Below are 14,743 nucleotides of genomic sequence, written 5' to 3'. Positions count from 1 at the left end.
TTTTCATAAATAAACCATATACTTCTGATGTCCGCCATCTGCAATGGCCAAGCCATGAGGACCCAAGAATATTCCTCACGAGAGATCCTGTTTATGAACCACTGCTATACTGTGGATTTTGTAATCAATATTCAACTTACCATGAACATGAATGCAATGATGATCCTCCATGGGATCCTTGTCCCTCATGGGGATACCCTTCTGATGCAGCTCCTACCTAGAAGCATGATGATCCCAGAACAAGACTTTCTTATGCTACAATATTCACTTGGTTACTATTACTTTCCCTATTAATGATGATCCTTTGACTGAAGACCCTTGGCTTCTTTGGCTCCAACATTGCCGAAGAAATATTCTCTACTATCCTACATGATATTGGTGTCCCATTCTTTGATCACTTTTCCACAATGGACAAGCTACTACAATGCTTACCCATGTTAGAGCATTTTCCCATTGCTTTATCTGCCACCTTCACTAATACTGTCTCCACTAATGATGTATTTGGCACAACATGCCAAACTACTTTCGGCTCCAAAGCCAATTTGATTCCTTCCAAATTTAATGTTACTGTTGCTCCTGATGCCCCTCACGGGTCCTGATATGAATAGTAAAAACATCACTATTCACTTTGTACTATTCACTGCTTTATTTACTTATTTAAAGGGGGTTTTTCCTTATGGTAGAGGCAGAATTATCTTCTAGGATTTCCTTTAGAACTCTCTTTAGGACTTCCCCTAGTTCAGAATATCTCACTGATTACACAAAACTTGTAACTAGAACCAGGACTAGTCTTCAAGCCTTGTACTACTATCCTTGTTGATCTTGTAATCTTGTTGCTACTACTACTACAGTAAGTGTTTTGAAATACATTCAATAAACACTTTTGTTTTCAATACTTTGAATTATTTTGTTATAACTGCTTGGCTGGTTCTACCACCTTACTTTCAATTATTATTTACTTTGAATTATTCTATATCTGTTGTGCTTCCGCCTTCTACGCTGTCGTCCTTCCCCCTTTGTGGTATCAGAGCCATTCTTTCCTTGGCCGATAGTGTTGTTGTGTCTTTCATATTCTGTCCGTGTCTGCTTGACCTTGTGATACTTTGTTGTTGTGTCGATCTTACTGTCGTTGGCGCCACCGTAGTCGTAAAGTGAATTCCCAAGTCTGAACAGTAAGGCCCGTGAAGCCAGGAGAGCGTAAGGGCATGAGAGGAAAAGGGTTGGTTACGGTATGTGTTACGAAATGCAACGGTTGTGAGAAAAACATGATAATTGAGTGTTATAACTAAGTTATCCATTGATAGGATGTGGAGATCCAACTCCTCTGTTAGCTCTAGGACCGGTTGTCCTCCTGATATTGTAAATGAAGAAGACCTCACTGTTGGAGAAAGTGAGTACCTAGATTTTAGAAAATGGAATATCCCTAAGATTTCTACTAAAACTGTTTATGATCTAAATTGGACTGAAAAAAGTATTTTCTCTGAATATAGAGCTAGAACTGTTGAACAAACCTTTTCTATTTCTAAAACTCATGAAAAATGTTGTTTATTTTCCAAGAAAAATATTAATGAGTTTTTGACTAAGAAACACCTCAAATATTTACACATTGGTCTTGTGCAAGTTGCTATTAATCCTTTAACCAGAAAAGGAATTGATGCTTCTGTGCTTATGTGTTTACGTGATAAACTTGATCTTACTAAAATTTTACAATATACTGATGGAACTGTTAAAATATTTTTTGATGATAACAAATGCTTTCCTAATAACAAACCTTTAAGAATCAATGAAGGAAGAAAGTCCTTTGCTAGATCTGAAAGTTTTGTTAAAAGAAATTTTGATGTTGATAAATTTTTGGAAAAGAATTTTGATAAACTTGATTTGAGGCTAAAAGGAGTTGCTAGCAACAATTCTCAAGTTAGCAATACTTATTATTCAACAAAACCTGAATTTCCTTCTGATATTAACAAAGAAGAAGAAGATGCTAAATCTAATGCTCCTTCTGGATATGATTTTCCACCCATTGAAAACTTTGATTTTGAAAATCAATTACGTGTGATTAATCTGATGGATATGGATTTTGAAATCCCTACTTTTCAAATTGATATGGTTGCTTTAAGAAGTTTGATAAACTTGATTTGAGGCTAAAAGGAGTTGCTAGCAACAATTCTCAAGTTAGCAATACTTATTATTCAGCAAAACTTGAATTTCCTTCTGATATTAACAAATAAGAAGAAGGTGCTAAATCTGATGCTCCTTCTGGATCTGATTTTCCACCCATTGAAAACCTTGATTTTGAAAATCAATTACGTGTGATTAATCTGATGGATATGGTTGCTTTAAGTAATGAATTATTTTCTAAAGCAAACCGTGATAAAAGAAAATATTACCAAAGTACTTTTGCTCAGTCTGAGAAAGACAGAATAAAAAGGAAATGGAGAGAAAAAATGACTTTGTTAAAACAACATATTTTGTTTTTTGATTATCTGGAAAATTATTATGTTTCAAAAAATGAAGTTCACACTAATTACTTGAACGTAATAAGAAAATCCACTTTTGTTGAAAAAGACAAGACCACTGTCCTGTCTAGTCATCCATCCCTTGAAACTGTTTTGATCACCTGTTCAAATGATAAAGAAAGCACCGAGGTAAAAGCCTCCTCTTTTAAAATTGCTGATGATAAAACTCATGTTTTTGCCATTATTGAACAAAACAATTTTACTAATGAATCTCTGCATATTATTGGTCAACAGCTTGACTGTATTGAAGAAAAAATTGTTGAAAAAACTGCTGTTTCAAAACCTGAGAAACCTTTGATTGATTTACCCAATCAAAGAAAAAATATTGACTTTAAAACTTCTCAGACTAAGACTTTTGATTTAGTTGCCTCCCAAGGATCAACTGTTGAAAAGATTGAAAAAATGCTTGCTGATTTAAAAGTTAAAACTGAGCAAACTTCTACTTCTAGAAGCGCTGCTTGTGCTATTTCAAAAAATGAGAAAGAAATTGTTTCTGATGAAGACACAAATTCTGACTCATTATCTCTTGATTCTTTAAAAAATGCTTTTGATGATGGTTCAAGTTTACCTGAAATTAAAAAATTTGTTGGAAAACCCAATCTCACGTCTTTTACAAAAAATTGTTATTCTAAACCTACTCCTCCTAATTTGCAGTTTGAAGAAAGATCTTTTCAAACTCAATTTTTTGTTTCTGCTGAAAAACTTTATGAGTGGAATATTGATGGTTTGTCTAAACAAGAAATTATTAACAAAATGGCTCACATATCTATGGTTGGTATTGCATACATGAATTGTTGGATTATCACATATCTACAAAGATTTTAAAAGGACGAAGAAGTCGATAAATAATACAACAATTTAAGTAAAAAAATTGGATCAACGGGTCATATTATTGACCAAAAAGTTAACAATTATTCAAAAAAAAATAACAATTATATGATAGTATGTTGTATGCATAATCCCAACAAGAAAATGAATTCAAAAATAAGGATGGTAAAATTAATCCCACCTGCGGAAATCCCGACCCAACCTCAATGGGTCGGGTTTGGATTTTTATAATCCAACTCAAAGCGGGTTCGGGTCAGGTATGGGTATTAGTAATACCCGGGCCAAACCCGAATCCGAACCGATTATATTTATAGTTAAATTACTAAAATGCCCTAACTATATATAAAAGCTTAACTATTTCCAAATGCCAAACCTAATCAATCACATGGGCCTGTGGCCCTTGGCCCAAGGTCAAGAGCCCAAATGATCGATATTGAAATTAAAGGATCCACCTTGCCGCATATCAGACTGGTGAATTATACCGACCAAGAGCCCGGTGCAGCATGTGCTCGGCCAAGACAACCTCGGTAGTGTCCTAGGTAATGTTGCTATCGAGAAATCATTGGCGTCTATTGCTAGTTCCAAGACTCCTATTTCCAAGGTGAGACCCTCTTGTCAGGAATAATTTAACCGGGTCCCTCCCACACGAGTGGAGAAATGAGTAATCATTACCAACCCACTGAGGAAAGGCTATAAATAGAGGAAACCCCCCAAGAGAAAGGGGTTAGGCACTAGAGAGGAGGAACCAGAAGAGTAACCGAGCACTAATAGCCAAGTGTTCATTTAAAGTGGTTGGTCATTTTAGTCAGTCTAGAGAGATTCTGCTTAGGAGCTGCCCATTGTAAAATACTCATAAGCCCACTTAACTAAATAAATTGTGAGCCCAAATATAGAGTTGACCCAAGAGTAAGGAATAGGGCCTGCACATTTGTGATTGTCCAATTAATAGATTATCATTTTAATGCTGCTAAAATTTGTAAAAAAGTTGTCCAAAATTGCTTGATGATGGGTATGATAGCACTTGGGTGTGTGTATTTGTCATGTATCGATGGGTGGCTGATGACGTGTGGGATTAGTTTAACATAAAATTGATTTTTTTTTTTTTTGAAAGATTGGGCCACAGTTTTAGGGCCCATAATTGGGCCCTGAAGTGGCATGGCCAGGTGGGGCCCACAAGGCCCATAGAGGCGAGTTTGGGGGTTTAAAATAAAACCGTTTAGTTAATGTGGTGGGTTCGGGTTATGGGGCGTGTGGCGGGGTGGGTTTGAGAATAAAAGAAACTTGTTCCAAACCCAATTTGTTGTCATTCCTATTCAAAAGGGTTTGATGTATCTAATGATGATGCCTTGACTAGACCAATGAACTAGGGTTGAATCCCTCCTTACATTAACAATAGCTTTTGAATTCCATTTTTCCTTTTTTGTTTTTTCTTTTTTTCAATTTTCTTTTGAGATAAACAATTAGTTCTTTAAGTACTCCCAACTTTTCATCTAGGTTCTGACGAATCATTTTCCATATCATTAGACATTAGTTCAAGAAATTAGGCAACTATTAGACCTGGCATGTTTACATTTAAAAAAAAAAAAAAAAAAGACTTGGCAATGGCACGTTTACCATATGAATTGTTTTTTGATTGGACTTTCGGCCTTTGGGCCACTAGAAATGTCATGTCATGATTCAATAATAATTGATGGTATGTCGTGGAAACCTCTGTTATTTAAGGTGCCCAAGCTCTTGCATATCTTTTTTTTTTCTTAATATTTTTAATGTTAGATAACCATCCGATAAAAGTTTTTTTTTTTTTTTCTAAAAATAGGTCCAAAAAAAAAAAAAAAAAGAAGAGAAAGAGAGTTAAACCAAGCAAGTGTCAAAGCCCTTGTATGCATTCTAAAATCATACAATTTAAAATATTAAAAAAAAAAATCATACAAACTTTAAAGCCAAAACTTCTGTTGATTCTTGGATTTTTCACCGACAATTCTTAATTTATTTAGTTTCATTAAATTAAAACCTTAGCTACTGTTCACGTGCTGAATCTACCAAGTCTCCTTTTCTTTTGGAATAAAATTCCATAGTATTTAGCTTTAGCCCATTCCAAAAATCACCTTTGAGACCCAACTAAAAAATCCCTCTCTCTCTTGCTACTACTTTGGGTCCACCTAACAACCAAAGCCAGAAAAAAGAAAAAAAAAAATTTCAGTTTATTCATTTTTGTAAGGTACCTACCAATTCATGGCAGACAATGGGTTATGCTTTTCTCCATCTATTTTGTGCCAACACTCTTATATAGGGGTTTAATATCAACTTATTAGTTTTTTTTTTTTTTTTTGTCAAAAGTGTACTAAAATACACTTATATTTTGAATAAATAAATTTTTAAAAAACTGTGTATAAAAACGAAATGCTAGCAAAAAATTGAAAAGCAAATGGACACACATACACGATTAATCCCAAGGCAAATTGTTTGATCCAAAAGTGAAGGGGAAGCCATTAGTTGGCATATGCAGCGGAAGGTCAGCGTGTGAAGTAGGCCTCATCAGAAAGCATCAAAAGATTTCGAGAATTTGCACAACACGCGTTAAGGAAGAAGTTAACTTCTACTACATGTGGAGTGGAGTAATCATTGGCGAGAATTGGAAGTAACTATTGGATTACAATTTGCAACATAGTTTGGCTCCATTAAACTTTTCAACGAAACCCTTCCATTTATTTCATTATTTCCCCCATTATGCACCAAATTAAGCTTGCCAAAATGTTGATCATAATAAATGTATACAAAGCTTCACGGCAGGTGCAAAATAAACTCCCATTCCTTCTTTGGAATTGTATTTATTCTCCATACTACACGATAACTTGGCGTGAAGAATTATTCATATGGCTGCAGCATTTATGTCTTGTTCTACCATCCAACAGATCCAAAGAAACTGGAACAGGATATAATAAATTTAAAAAAAAAAAAAAAAAATTTGTTTAACACTGGTATACAAACATCCAATATCATAATAGTAATGGGAAAAATCAACATCAAGCCAGGTCATCATAAAATGTCAAAAGCTTATAGAACAAAAAATATCATTAAAATGCATGACACAATAGTAAAACATAAATGATTGTCCACCACACTTTCAAGACCGACCAACAATATTAAAAATATGCACGAAAAACCTAGTAAACTATGGCATTACGTTTTTGTCATTTTGTATGCTTGGAATGCAAAGATTGGTGCCTTACCTTACCTAACCTTCACTTTTGTGCTAATATCTTAGTCCACAACAGTTTAAATTCTAACTAATCATAGAATTAATCAACTTTTCATCAGTAACATAGCATCTTCTAAGATTTAAGTAATGCTACATATCCAATAAAATAAATAAATAAAAACACAAAAAATAATGCTACATATAAATTTAAAAAAAAATTACAATATTTTTAGTGATTCTTACATGAGCTTAGTACTAATATTAGTATTTCATTACCTGTCAATAATAAATTTTCATCTCTACTGTTTTGTGCAAGACTTATTGTTAAGATTATCGTATTTTTTAGTTTCGTACACACCAGCTATTTCTCAACCAACAATATAGCACCTAAATTATAGTGTTTTTTTTTTTTTTTCTCGATTTTTTCCTCTTGGGATATAAATGATACAAGAAGATTCAATGTCATCGAAAAACATAAACACCATTCCCTGAATCATAAACAAAAGAATGAATTTTTATTTTTACTTTTATTGGCTGCAAGACTTAACCACTTCGTAAACAAGAAGATCGTCTATTTTAATTTTCAACCCAAACATCAAGAGGAAATTTAGAATTCTAAGGGAAAATTTATTAACTTTTCGATGCCAACTGAGATCAAACACATTCTGGGTTCCATACTTCTATCAAGAGATTCACGAAGCCCCAGGAAAGAAAAAGTTTTTCAAATAAAAAACCTCAGACTAATAATTCTTTTGAAAGATATTCAGCCAGAAAAGAAAAAGATTCAGAGAGCTAAATACCTGAGTGATCGAATGGCAACATGATGAGTGAGAACATGAAAGAAGAAATTGGCTCCGTGGAGAAACAGAACGACTCCAGTACACCCTAGCACAAACAACTCCACCATCATCGATCTCCTTCTTCTTTTTGCTACTGTTTCAACCAAACAAGGCCTTATCATATATATCCACACGCAGAGAGAGAGACAGAGAGAGTGAAGAGTTTATAGAGTTCTAAAGCCAAAGAGAGAGCAGACTATCTTTATATATTATTATTGCACTTAGAAAAGGTTGTCTTTATATCTATAATTCTTTGAACTCGACCAGAGGTTTATGGATGGCTAGACTAATTCTTAAAGACAGGGACTTATAACAAACGTGGGTTGGTGACGTCATCATCCATATTCTATTCACAATTGTGATAAGTTTCACCCCTATCTTAAACTCGCTTCAATATGTATTGGATGTGAGCAAGGTTGACTCTGATTTTGAATTTGAACCGTTGGATCTCCTTCGTAGTGTTGGAATTGTATGCTTTGATGTGATGTATTGAATGGATTGGTGGGTGTGTGGAGTTTGATGTACCTTAGGTGTAGTGGATTTTAGAATGGCAGGTGTATTTTTAAAGGTTGAGTAGTAGTACTTTAACCAAAAAAAAAAACAAAGGTTGAGTAGTAGAACAATGATAGGGACTAGTTATACATTAGTGATAAAAAATCATGTGACTCACACCGACCTCTGCCGCCTCGCTGACTACTGTATTTGATACCTCAATAGTTCATACAGTTTCACAACTTTTGTTATAACTCGTAACGCGATAAATTATGAGTGATAGAACTGTGGACTCACCGTTTTACTTCCACCATTTATAACTCACCACGTGACAAATTCTAACAAAAATTGTGAAATTTTATATGTCGTTAGCATTAATTTTTTTTATTCTGCTGGATGTGAACAAATTTTACTGAATTTTTAGAGTGTGCTAATGTCAATGTGATAATGCTTTTTGTGCGGGCTCATAAATGGATCTCATTCTCTAGCCAATTGAAATTTGAAGCATTGCAAGTCATGTTGACTGTTGACATCCACTTTCCACCACCACCACCACTTAAGCCTCTGAAAAGGGATAGGATATTTGTTTGGTGTTTGTGTGCGTTCCAGACAAGGAAGGAGCTAGAACTTCCATTGAGGGTGAGGGGTCCAGGTATGAAACAATTTTTTTTTTTTTTAAATTTATGAAGATCCAAATTAGCATTGTGCGAGCCAGAACTTAACTAAAGATAAAGTAGGAATCATAATTAATTTATATTATGAGTTGATAACAATCCATGGTGAGAGATTTGATCAAGAACGACAAATATTTACGCAAAAACTACATAAAAAAAAAGGTATATTATTCGATTCATTGGATAATATTACAAAGTTCCTCTCAAGAACAGGAACTACTAGAATGTTACAAGAATCCTCACTCTTTCTCTCCACAATTCTTCCTTTAGTATTTTCTAGTCCCTTTTTTGTGTGTCCCATCTGTTTTGCCCTTATCTTTCCTTATATTTACTTTTCTTATTTCTGTACTGTCCTTATACAACTAGATAACTTTCTGTCACATTTGATCAGTCATTTCTTTTTTACATCATAAATGGAGACTTTTGGGGCTTCTTTTACTTTTAGACTCGTCTTTCAGCATTAAATATGACTATGACAAGCAGGTGACCCTCGTTAATGCGGAGGTTACTGTCGAATCATCAAGAAGCTTCAAAATGCTTCCTCGGACAATCTCATACCTTCTAGAATTATCCCTTGGGAGGTCGGACTGTAATCTATCTCTATTAGCTCGGTATGGATATTAATTTCGGATATAGTCCTCAGTGAGATCATCCTCAGATTTTGGGTAGCGCTATACTCAGTCCATGGTTGGAGGTTTGGTTCGTTTGGGATGGCTCAGTCTTAAAGCGAGCCATGCTTCAGTGGGCTTATCTTTATCCTTGGCCCTATTACTTGGGCTCGGGCTCCTTAAAATCATGCTCCTAATATATATATATATATATATGTGTGTATATATAAACAAAATATCAAAATTGAAAAAACGCCAAATAATTATTTCTTAATAATGATTACCATGTAATTACCTATGAAAATGAAATTCCACGTCTTTTAAATATTGGAAAACATAGATGATTAATTCCATACTAAATGTCACAGCAATTTCCATTTTTATATATAAAATCAAAGAGTATTAAAAATTTGTTTGCGACATTTTTAAATGGACCGAAATGAAGGGAGAGAGCCCCAAAATTGGGTTTTTAGAAAATGCAATAAAGTGAGGAAGTCAAACCCAACATTCCAATATTTGTTAAATATAGGCTACGGTGCATTACAAGAACGAGTTCAAGGTGTTAGACAACAGAAAAATAGCAAAACATGTAATATACATAAATCTGAAACTTTTCATCACATATTGAGAGAGGTGATATCACTAGATTTTAAAGCTCAGCATTGGAATCCTGAACAAGTCCAATTTTTCAACACTTAATAGCATTATAAATTGCAGACCAAATGGCAAGAGCGGCCAAGTAGAGGAAAACACAATAAAATCACGATTAGCTTGCAAAATGGAAGAATTTACAGCCAACTAAGTCTGCTGCGCAAAATCCAGTAACTTCACCAAGCTAAAAAAAAGTAATACCTAGGTGCACTTTATAACAATACACAGCAGGACATTGTTGTCTCGAAAATTGAAACACTGCCATGATCAGATTCCAATCTGAATTCTCCAAAATTTCAAAATCTGCAGAGGTGCATATAGCAAATAAAATTATTTACAAATACCCCAAGATCCAACTTCAACAAACAAATCATTAGCATTGATCTGCTAAAGAAACACGATGCTATTTAAAAACTTTCTACAAAGTATGACTAATTTGTTATGACTAGTGACTACTACAAAAATCACTTAATTGTCAGGACTGGCCAGTCCCGGTAGAATTATTCATCATTGTGTATCTTTGGTCACACTGGAGGATTGATCTTGCTGAGTTATTGGGTGCATTTCCAATTTCTTCTTCTCCTTAAGAATCACCTGCCTAGGCATTACCTCTAGCAGAAAGCTTCCACCATACCATACAGTAGCAGAAACCTTCAGTATTTGGAAAATCACATGCAATTTATATGACAAGAAGATGGGGACTGTAAGTGCCATGGTTGCTACAGTAAACAAGCCTTGGAACACAATGTACATGAGCAAGCGATTTTCATCCCCGAGCAAACCACTTAAGCGCCACCAAATATTGTTAGCTTTCTGTGCCTTTTTTGAGAGTTCCCTACCAAACCAAGAAGTCAGTAGATAGGAGATTGGGGGCATAAATTAGGTGGTGGTGGAGGGGGCTGTTGGAACTGGGAGGCAAAATTCTATCCAACAAAATTAAATCATAGAAAATTAATTTTATAACCAGTAATAATCACACAACAGTTGATAAATGTGCAGTGAAACACTTTAAGAGGGAGAAAGTTGACTACCTGTAAGAAGTCATGACTTCAGGATCTCTTAACAGCCTTTGTCGACGCAGGACATTGACAATGAGAAAATAGAGAGCCTGCCATAGGGTATAACCAACTAAAGGAACCAGAAAAAGCCATGTCCAAAGGTAAGAGTTACCCTCCACATATGGCCAAGAAGCTCTGTGAGAAGTTCCTTCAGGGTGCATGGCTGCAAAGGTTTCTGGGTCCCACCATCGAATGGTGAAGAAAACTATACCTGAAAAGGAAAAATATTTCATTTAGTATAAGAGAGCTTACTAATAATACACCACGAGGGATGTAATACATCATAACCCTGGGGCCTATGTTAAGATTTTAAAGCCTATTATAATCCTTTGAACTCTATAACTATCATTAGGGAAGATCTCTCTAACTATCTGCACAGGCATAGCTACTAATGTGACTAAATATACAGATTGATACTGCAAAATGACAAAACTAGAACAATCTTCAGCACAAAGAGTGCACTACTTTTTCAACCTCCAAAGTAATATGTAAAGAATCACAGGTCTAAATGCTACCCATTATATTGTTTGAGACTTTAAGGCACCAGTCTACTAAAGATATGAAACCAATGCAAATTTTTTGAAACCTAACTGTTGTTATTCAACACAGTCCAATTACAGCAATCAATAACTCTAGGCATCATGATATTTGACATGGGTTTTGGACCAATAAAGTAAATATCAGGGCATCAATGACCAAACCTACTCGAAAGAGCCCGTACAAATCTACATTTTGCTAAAGGCAGTCAAAACTTAAGATGGCTGATGGCCTAACCTAGCATGAAACTCTCGCATGTTTAAAAGGGTTCAGTTCTACCGAATCAGAAAATGTATATGTAAGTGTAACAACCATAATAAAAAAAATATGCAAGGATTCTAGAACCTTACAAGATTCTGATTAACATATTTAAGATAGAATTCAAAGCCAAATGTATGGATTGGTAAGTCACACGTGCACCAATAGGTTTTGAACCCACAACATCACCCTCTACTTTCCTTTTATATAGAGAGGAGATACCATATGAGTTCAAGCTCATTTGTAATTCAAATTTAATTATGTCACATTTTATAATTTTTTTTAACATAGATACAATCAATACAGAAATTGACTAGTTTTTCACAATTTTCAATCATTCACTTTTAAACCTTATGTCTTTTCCTTCCCCCAAGAAATTATTAGACCATTGTTTAAAGGTACTTAATTGGACTCATTATTCCAGATGGTACCTCCCCATGTACCAAGTGCATGGGGGAGCTGGAGGGCCCTAGTTCAAGCCACAGGGGCCTTGGCATACTTGCATACATATCTCTAACCATTTCAACAAAAAAAAAGTTTAAAGGTACGAAATAAAGAAGGCCACCAAAAAAATTAAGGTCCAACTCACCAGGTAAAAGATGTATAAGGACACTAACAATTTTGTCCACAGAACTGAAAACCAAGCTACAGCGCCAAACAATTATTGCCCATGCTAATGGTCCCTGCAGTACCATAGAAATGAGCCAAGAAATTGGACAAGTGAATAATTTCCCCATAGAGGTGCAGAGAGCCCTAGGAGTACTTGCTCACCTCAGCAAATGAGAAGCAAACCATAAAAAGCTTTTCATTCCTTGGATACAAAAGTAGGTCAATCAAGAAGATTGTATTCGCATAGTAACAAAAATCCTGAGAAACAAGAACAATTATGTCACTTCCTCATTTTTCATCTTAGGTTACTCCAATAATGAAATATACATATAACAATCTAAAATGATCATAAGTCACGGTCCCTAGAAACTTTGGATTAATGGGGGCAAAGTTAAAATTATAAAGTGGAAAACCAATGTAAAATAAACTCTCTCAAGTTCTCAATAGGATGCATTAACTAAATATATATACCTAGTAATAAGAATCTTTTGCTGCACCAAAATCTCAGTCACACAGCTTTCACGAATTACCATTCATTTTCCTCTCCACTTTCTATCTTCTTATATGGTGTTCACTTCATTTAGAAGTTAAGAAACAATCCAAATGATGGAAAAAGAATTTTTATTTTTATTTTTTTAAACTGCGAATGTTTCTGTCAAACATTATGCCGAGAAGTCTTTCCTCAACAGTCAGCAACCTCAACCCAAAAATCCTTTTTGGTGTAACAGTCACTACTGCAATCTGTTGATTCTAGTCCAGTCCCCATTTAGTTCCAACCCCCCAAATTCATACAATAATAGAAATGACACGTGAGCCTATGTTTAGTAACAACATAACCAAAAACACAAACTTGCCATCAGAATTCAATACCCCACTGCCGAAAAAACCAATTAAGCTTTATAAATCAACAAATAGATGAACTCAGGCAATTATGGAATATAACAAATTCTCAATATTGTAAAGCTTACCAAAAGATAGTAATGCCATTTCATGAACCGATAGTATATCCACCGGAGAGGAACAAAAATTACAAAGAATAAGCAATACACATAGGGAATATCTTGGGGTCCTGACATAGAAATATCAACAAAAAGAGAATCACATAAGCAATTGGTGTAATTAAAGGCTTTCTATGAATCAAAACAATTCTACTCACTCGCTCCCAATAGATAGCAAAACGCGCCAAAACCAAGCACCCCCAAAAGATGTGTCACCTACACATCAAAACACAAACCAGAGTAATATACTAAGATCCAATCCATATATTAATATATCCAATTAATTATTTAAAACAACAATAATAATAATAAAAAGCTGCAAAAACAAAAAGACCACCTTGTTAATGAACCTTTCGTGTTCCTCAGCCTGTTTTGCGATCTTAACGGCCTGTTTGGAGAGGATCTCTTTCGTCTGAACCGCTTGTTTCGACAACAACTCTTTTGTTTGAGCCACTTTCTACAACAACAACAAAAAACCAAACATACCCAGATCGTAAAAACGAATGAAATTCACAACCCAACATTCAAAGACAATAAATTTCACAGATTAACAACCATAGAGTACCTTAGACCGGTCCTTTATCTTCTGCTTCACCTTCTGAAATGAATCACCATCCATGTCCTCCATGGTCTCTCCGTTGCTCGACATTCTTTTGCTATCAGAGTGAGTATGAGAGATAGAGAAGTTGGTGCTCAGTGTTTATTATACATATACATGACAGAGACAGAAATCCTGTTGAGAAAGAGATTGACTCTCTGCTTCTATCTCAGAGTTCACGCGTAGATAAAACTTCAAAAGGTTCTTATAACTCTGAGGTTAATTAATTCTATTTGTGGTGGGTTCAAACTTCAAAAGATATTGTTTAGTACTTTTATTAATATTAATGTCGGCAATTAGGTAAGGTTCTACACTAATTAACAGTTCAGCTCAAGATTTTTGCGCTTTTATGCGTACGTGGCTGCTAGACATTATAAGGTACTCATGTGCACAAGTGATGTAGTTCACTATTTAACTAAAATATTTTTATTCATTTAAAATTGTAAACTTAGAAAATTTTTTAAACAGAAATTAATTATTGATTCAACAATTTCAAACAAGTGGGAGTCTTTTAGTGGAATGGTGGACAAATGACATGATCCACCGCGAGGACTATATAATTTCTCCATGGCTACAGCCTAAAAAAAGTTTTTTTTTTTTACAAGTAAAAATACTTATTACTAATTATACTTAGTAAATTCTTAAGAATAAACCAAATATAACCGTATTTTATTCCTATTAATCTTATTTGAGCTCAAAAGGTTGGAGCTATGCGCCAGTATTCGATTTCTTTTTCTTTAAGTGCAATGCAAGTCATCATGCATCCCATCCTATCCATCCCATGTCACTCATGAGTGTGTGCAATGTCGAGGTTTGATTTAAAATAAATAAATAAATAGAGGAGGGTTTGAAGTTAAAGAGATTTAGGTTATGTTTAG

General features: G+C 34.7%; 1 protein-coding gene and 1 long non-coding RNA gene across 3 annotated transcripts; both read right to left on the bottom strand.

Moving 5' to 3' along the window:
• Positions 1-5,488: 5,488 nt before the first annotated feature.
• On the bottom strand, positions 5,489-7,702 carry LOC142622403 (uncharacterized). Of its 2 annotated transcripts, XR_012841902.1 has the most exons (3): positions 7,344-7,660; positions 5,784-6,267; positions 5,489-5,503 (listed from the first exon to the last, which is right to left on the bottom strand). It is a non-coding gene; the product is annotated as an uncharacterized LOC142622403 (long non-coding RNA). The 2 variants fall into 2 exon arrangements; XR_012841901.1 differs by lacking the exon at positions 5,489-5,503 and having other exon boundaries at positions 5,883-6,267; positions 7,344-7,702.
• A 2,340-nt stretch (positions 7,703-10,042) lies between these two features.
• On the bottom strand, positions 10,043-14,072 carry LOC142629390 (glycerophosphocholine acyltransferase 1). The gene is made up of 8 exons (XM_075803406.1): positions 13,833-14,072; positions 13,605-13,724; positions 13,426-13,483; positions 13,238-13,338; positions 12,432-12,527; positions 12,250-12,343; positions 10,839-11,076; positions 10,043-10,642 (listed from the first exon to the last, which is right to left on the bottom strand). The coding sequence occupies exons 1-8, from the start codon at positions 13,914-13,916 to the stop codon at positions 10,315-10,317; spliced, it is 1,119 nt and encodes a 372-aa protein (XP_075659521.1). The 5' UTR covers positions 13,917-14,072; the 3' UTR covers positions 10,043-10,314.
• Between the last annotated feature and the right edge of the window lie 671 nt (positions 14,073-14,743).

This window comes from Castanea sativa, chromosome 1 (genome assembly GCF_040712315.1).
Source record: "Castanea sativa cultivar Marrone di Chiusa Pesio chromosome 1, ASM4071231v1".
Lineage (NCBI taxonomy): Eukaryota > Viridiplantae > Streptophyta > Magnoliopsida > Fagales > Fagaceae > Castanea > Castanea sativa.
Note: the sequence above shows the minus strand (reverse complement) of the source record. Positions and strands in the feature narration are given on the sequence as shown.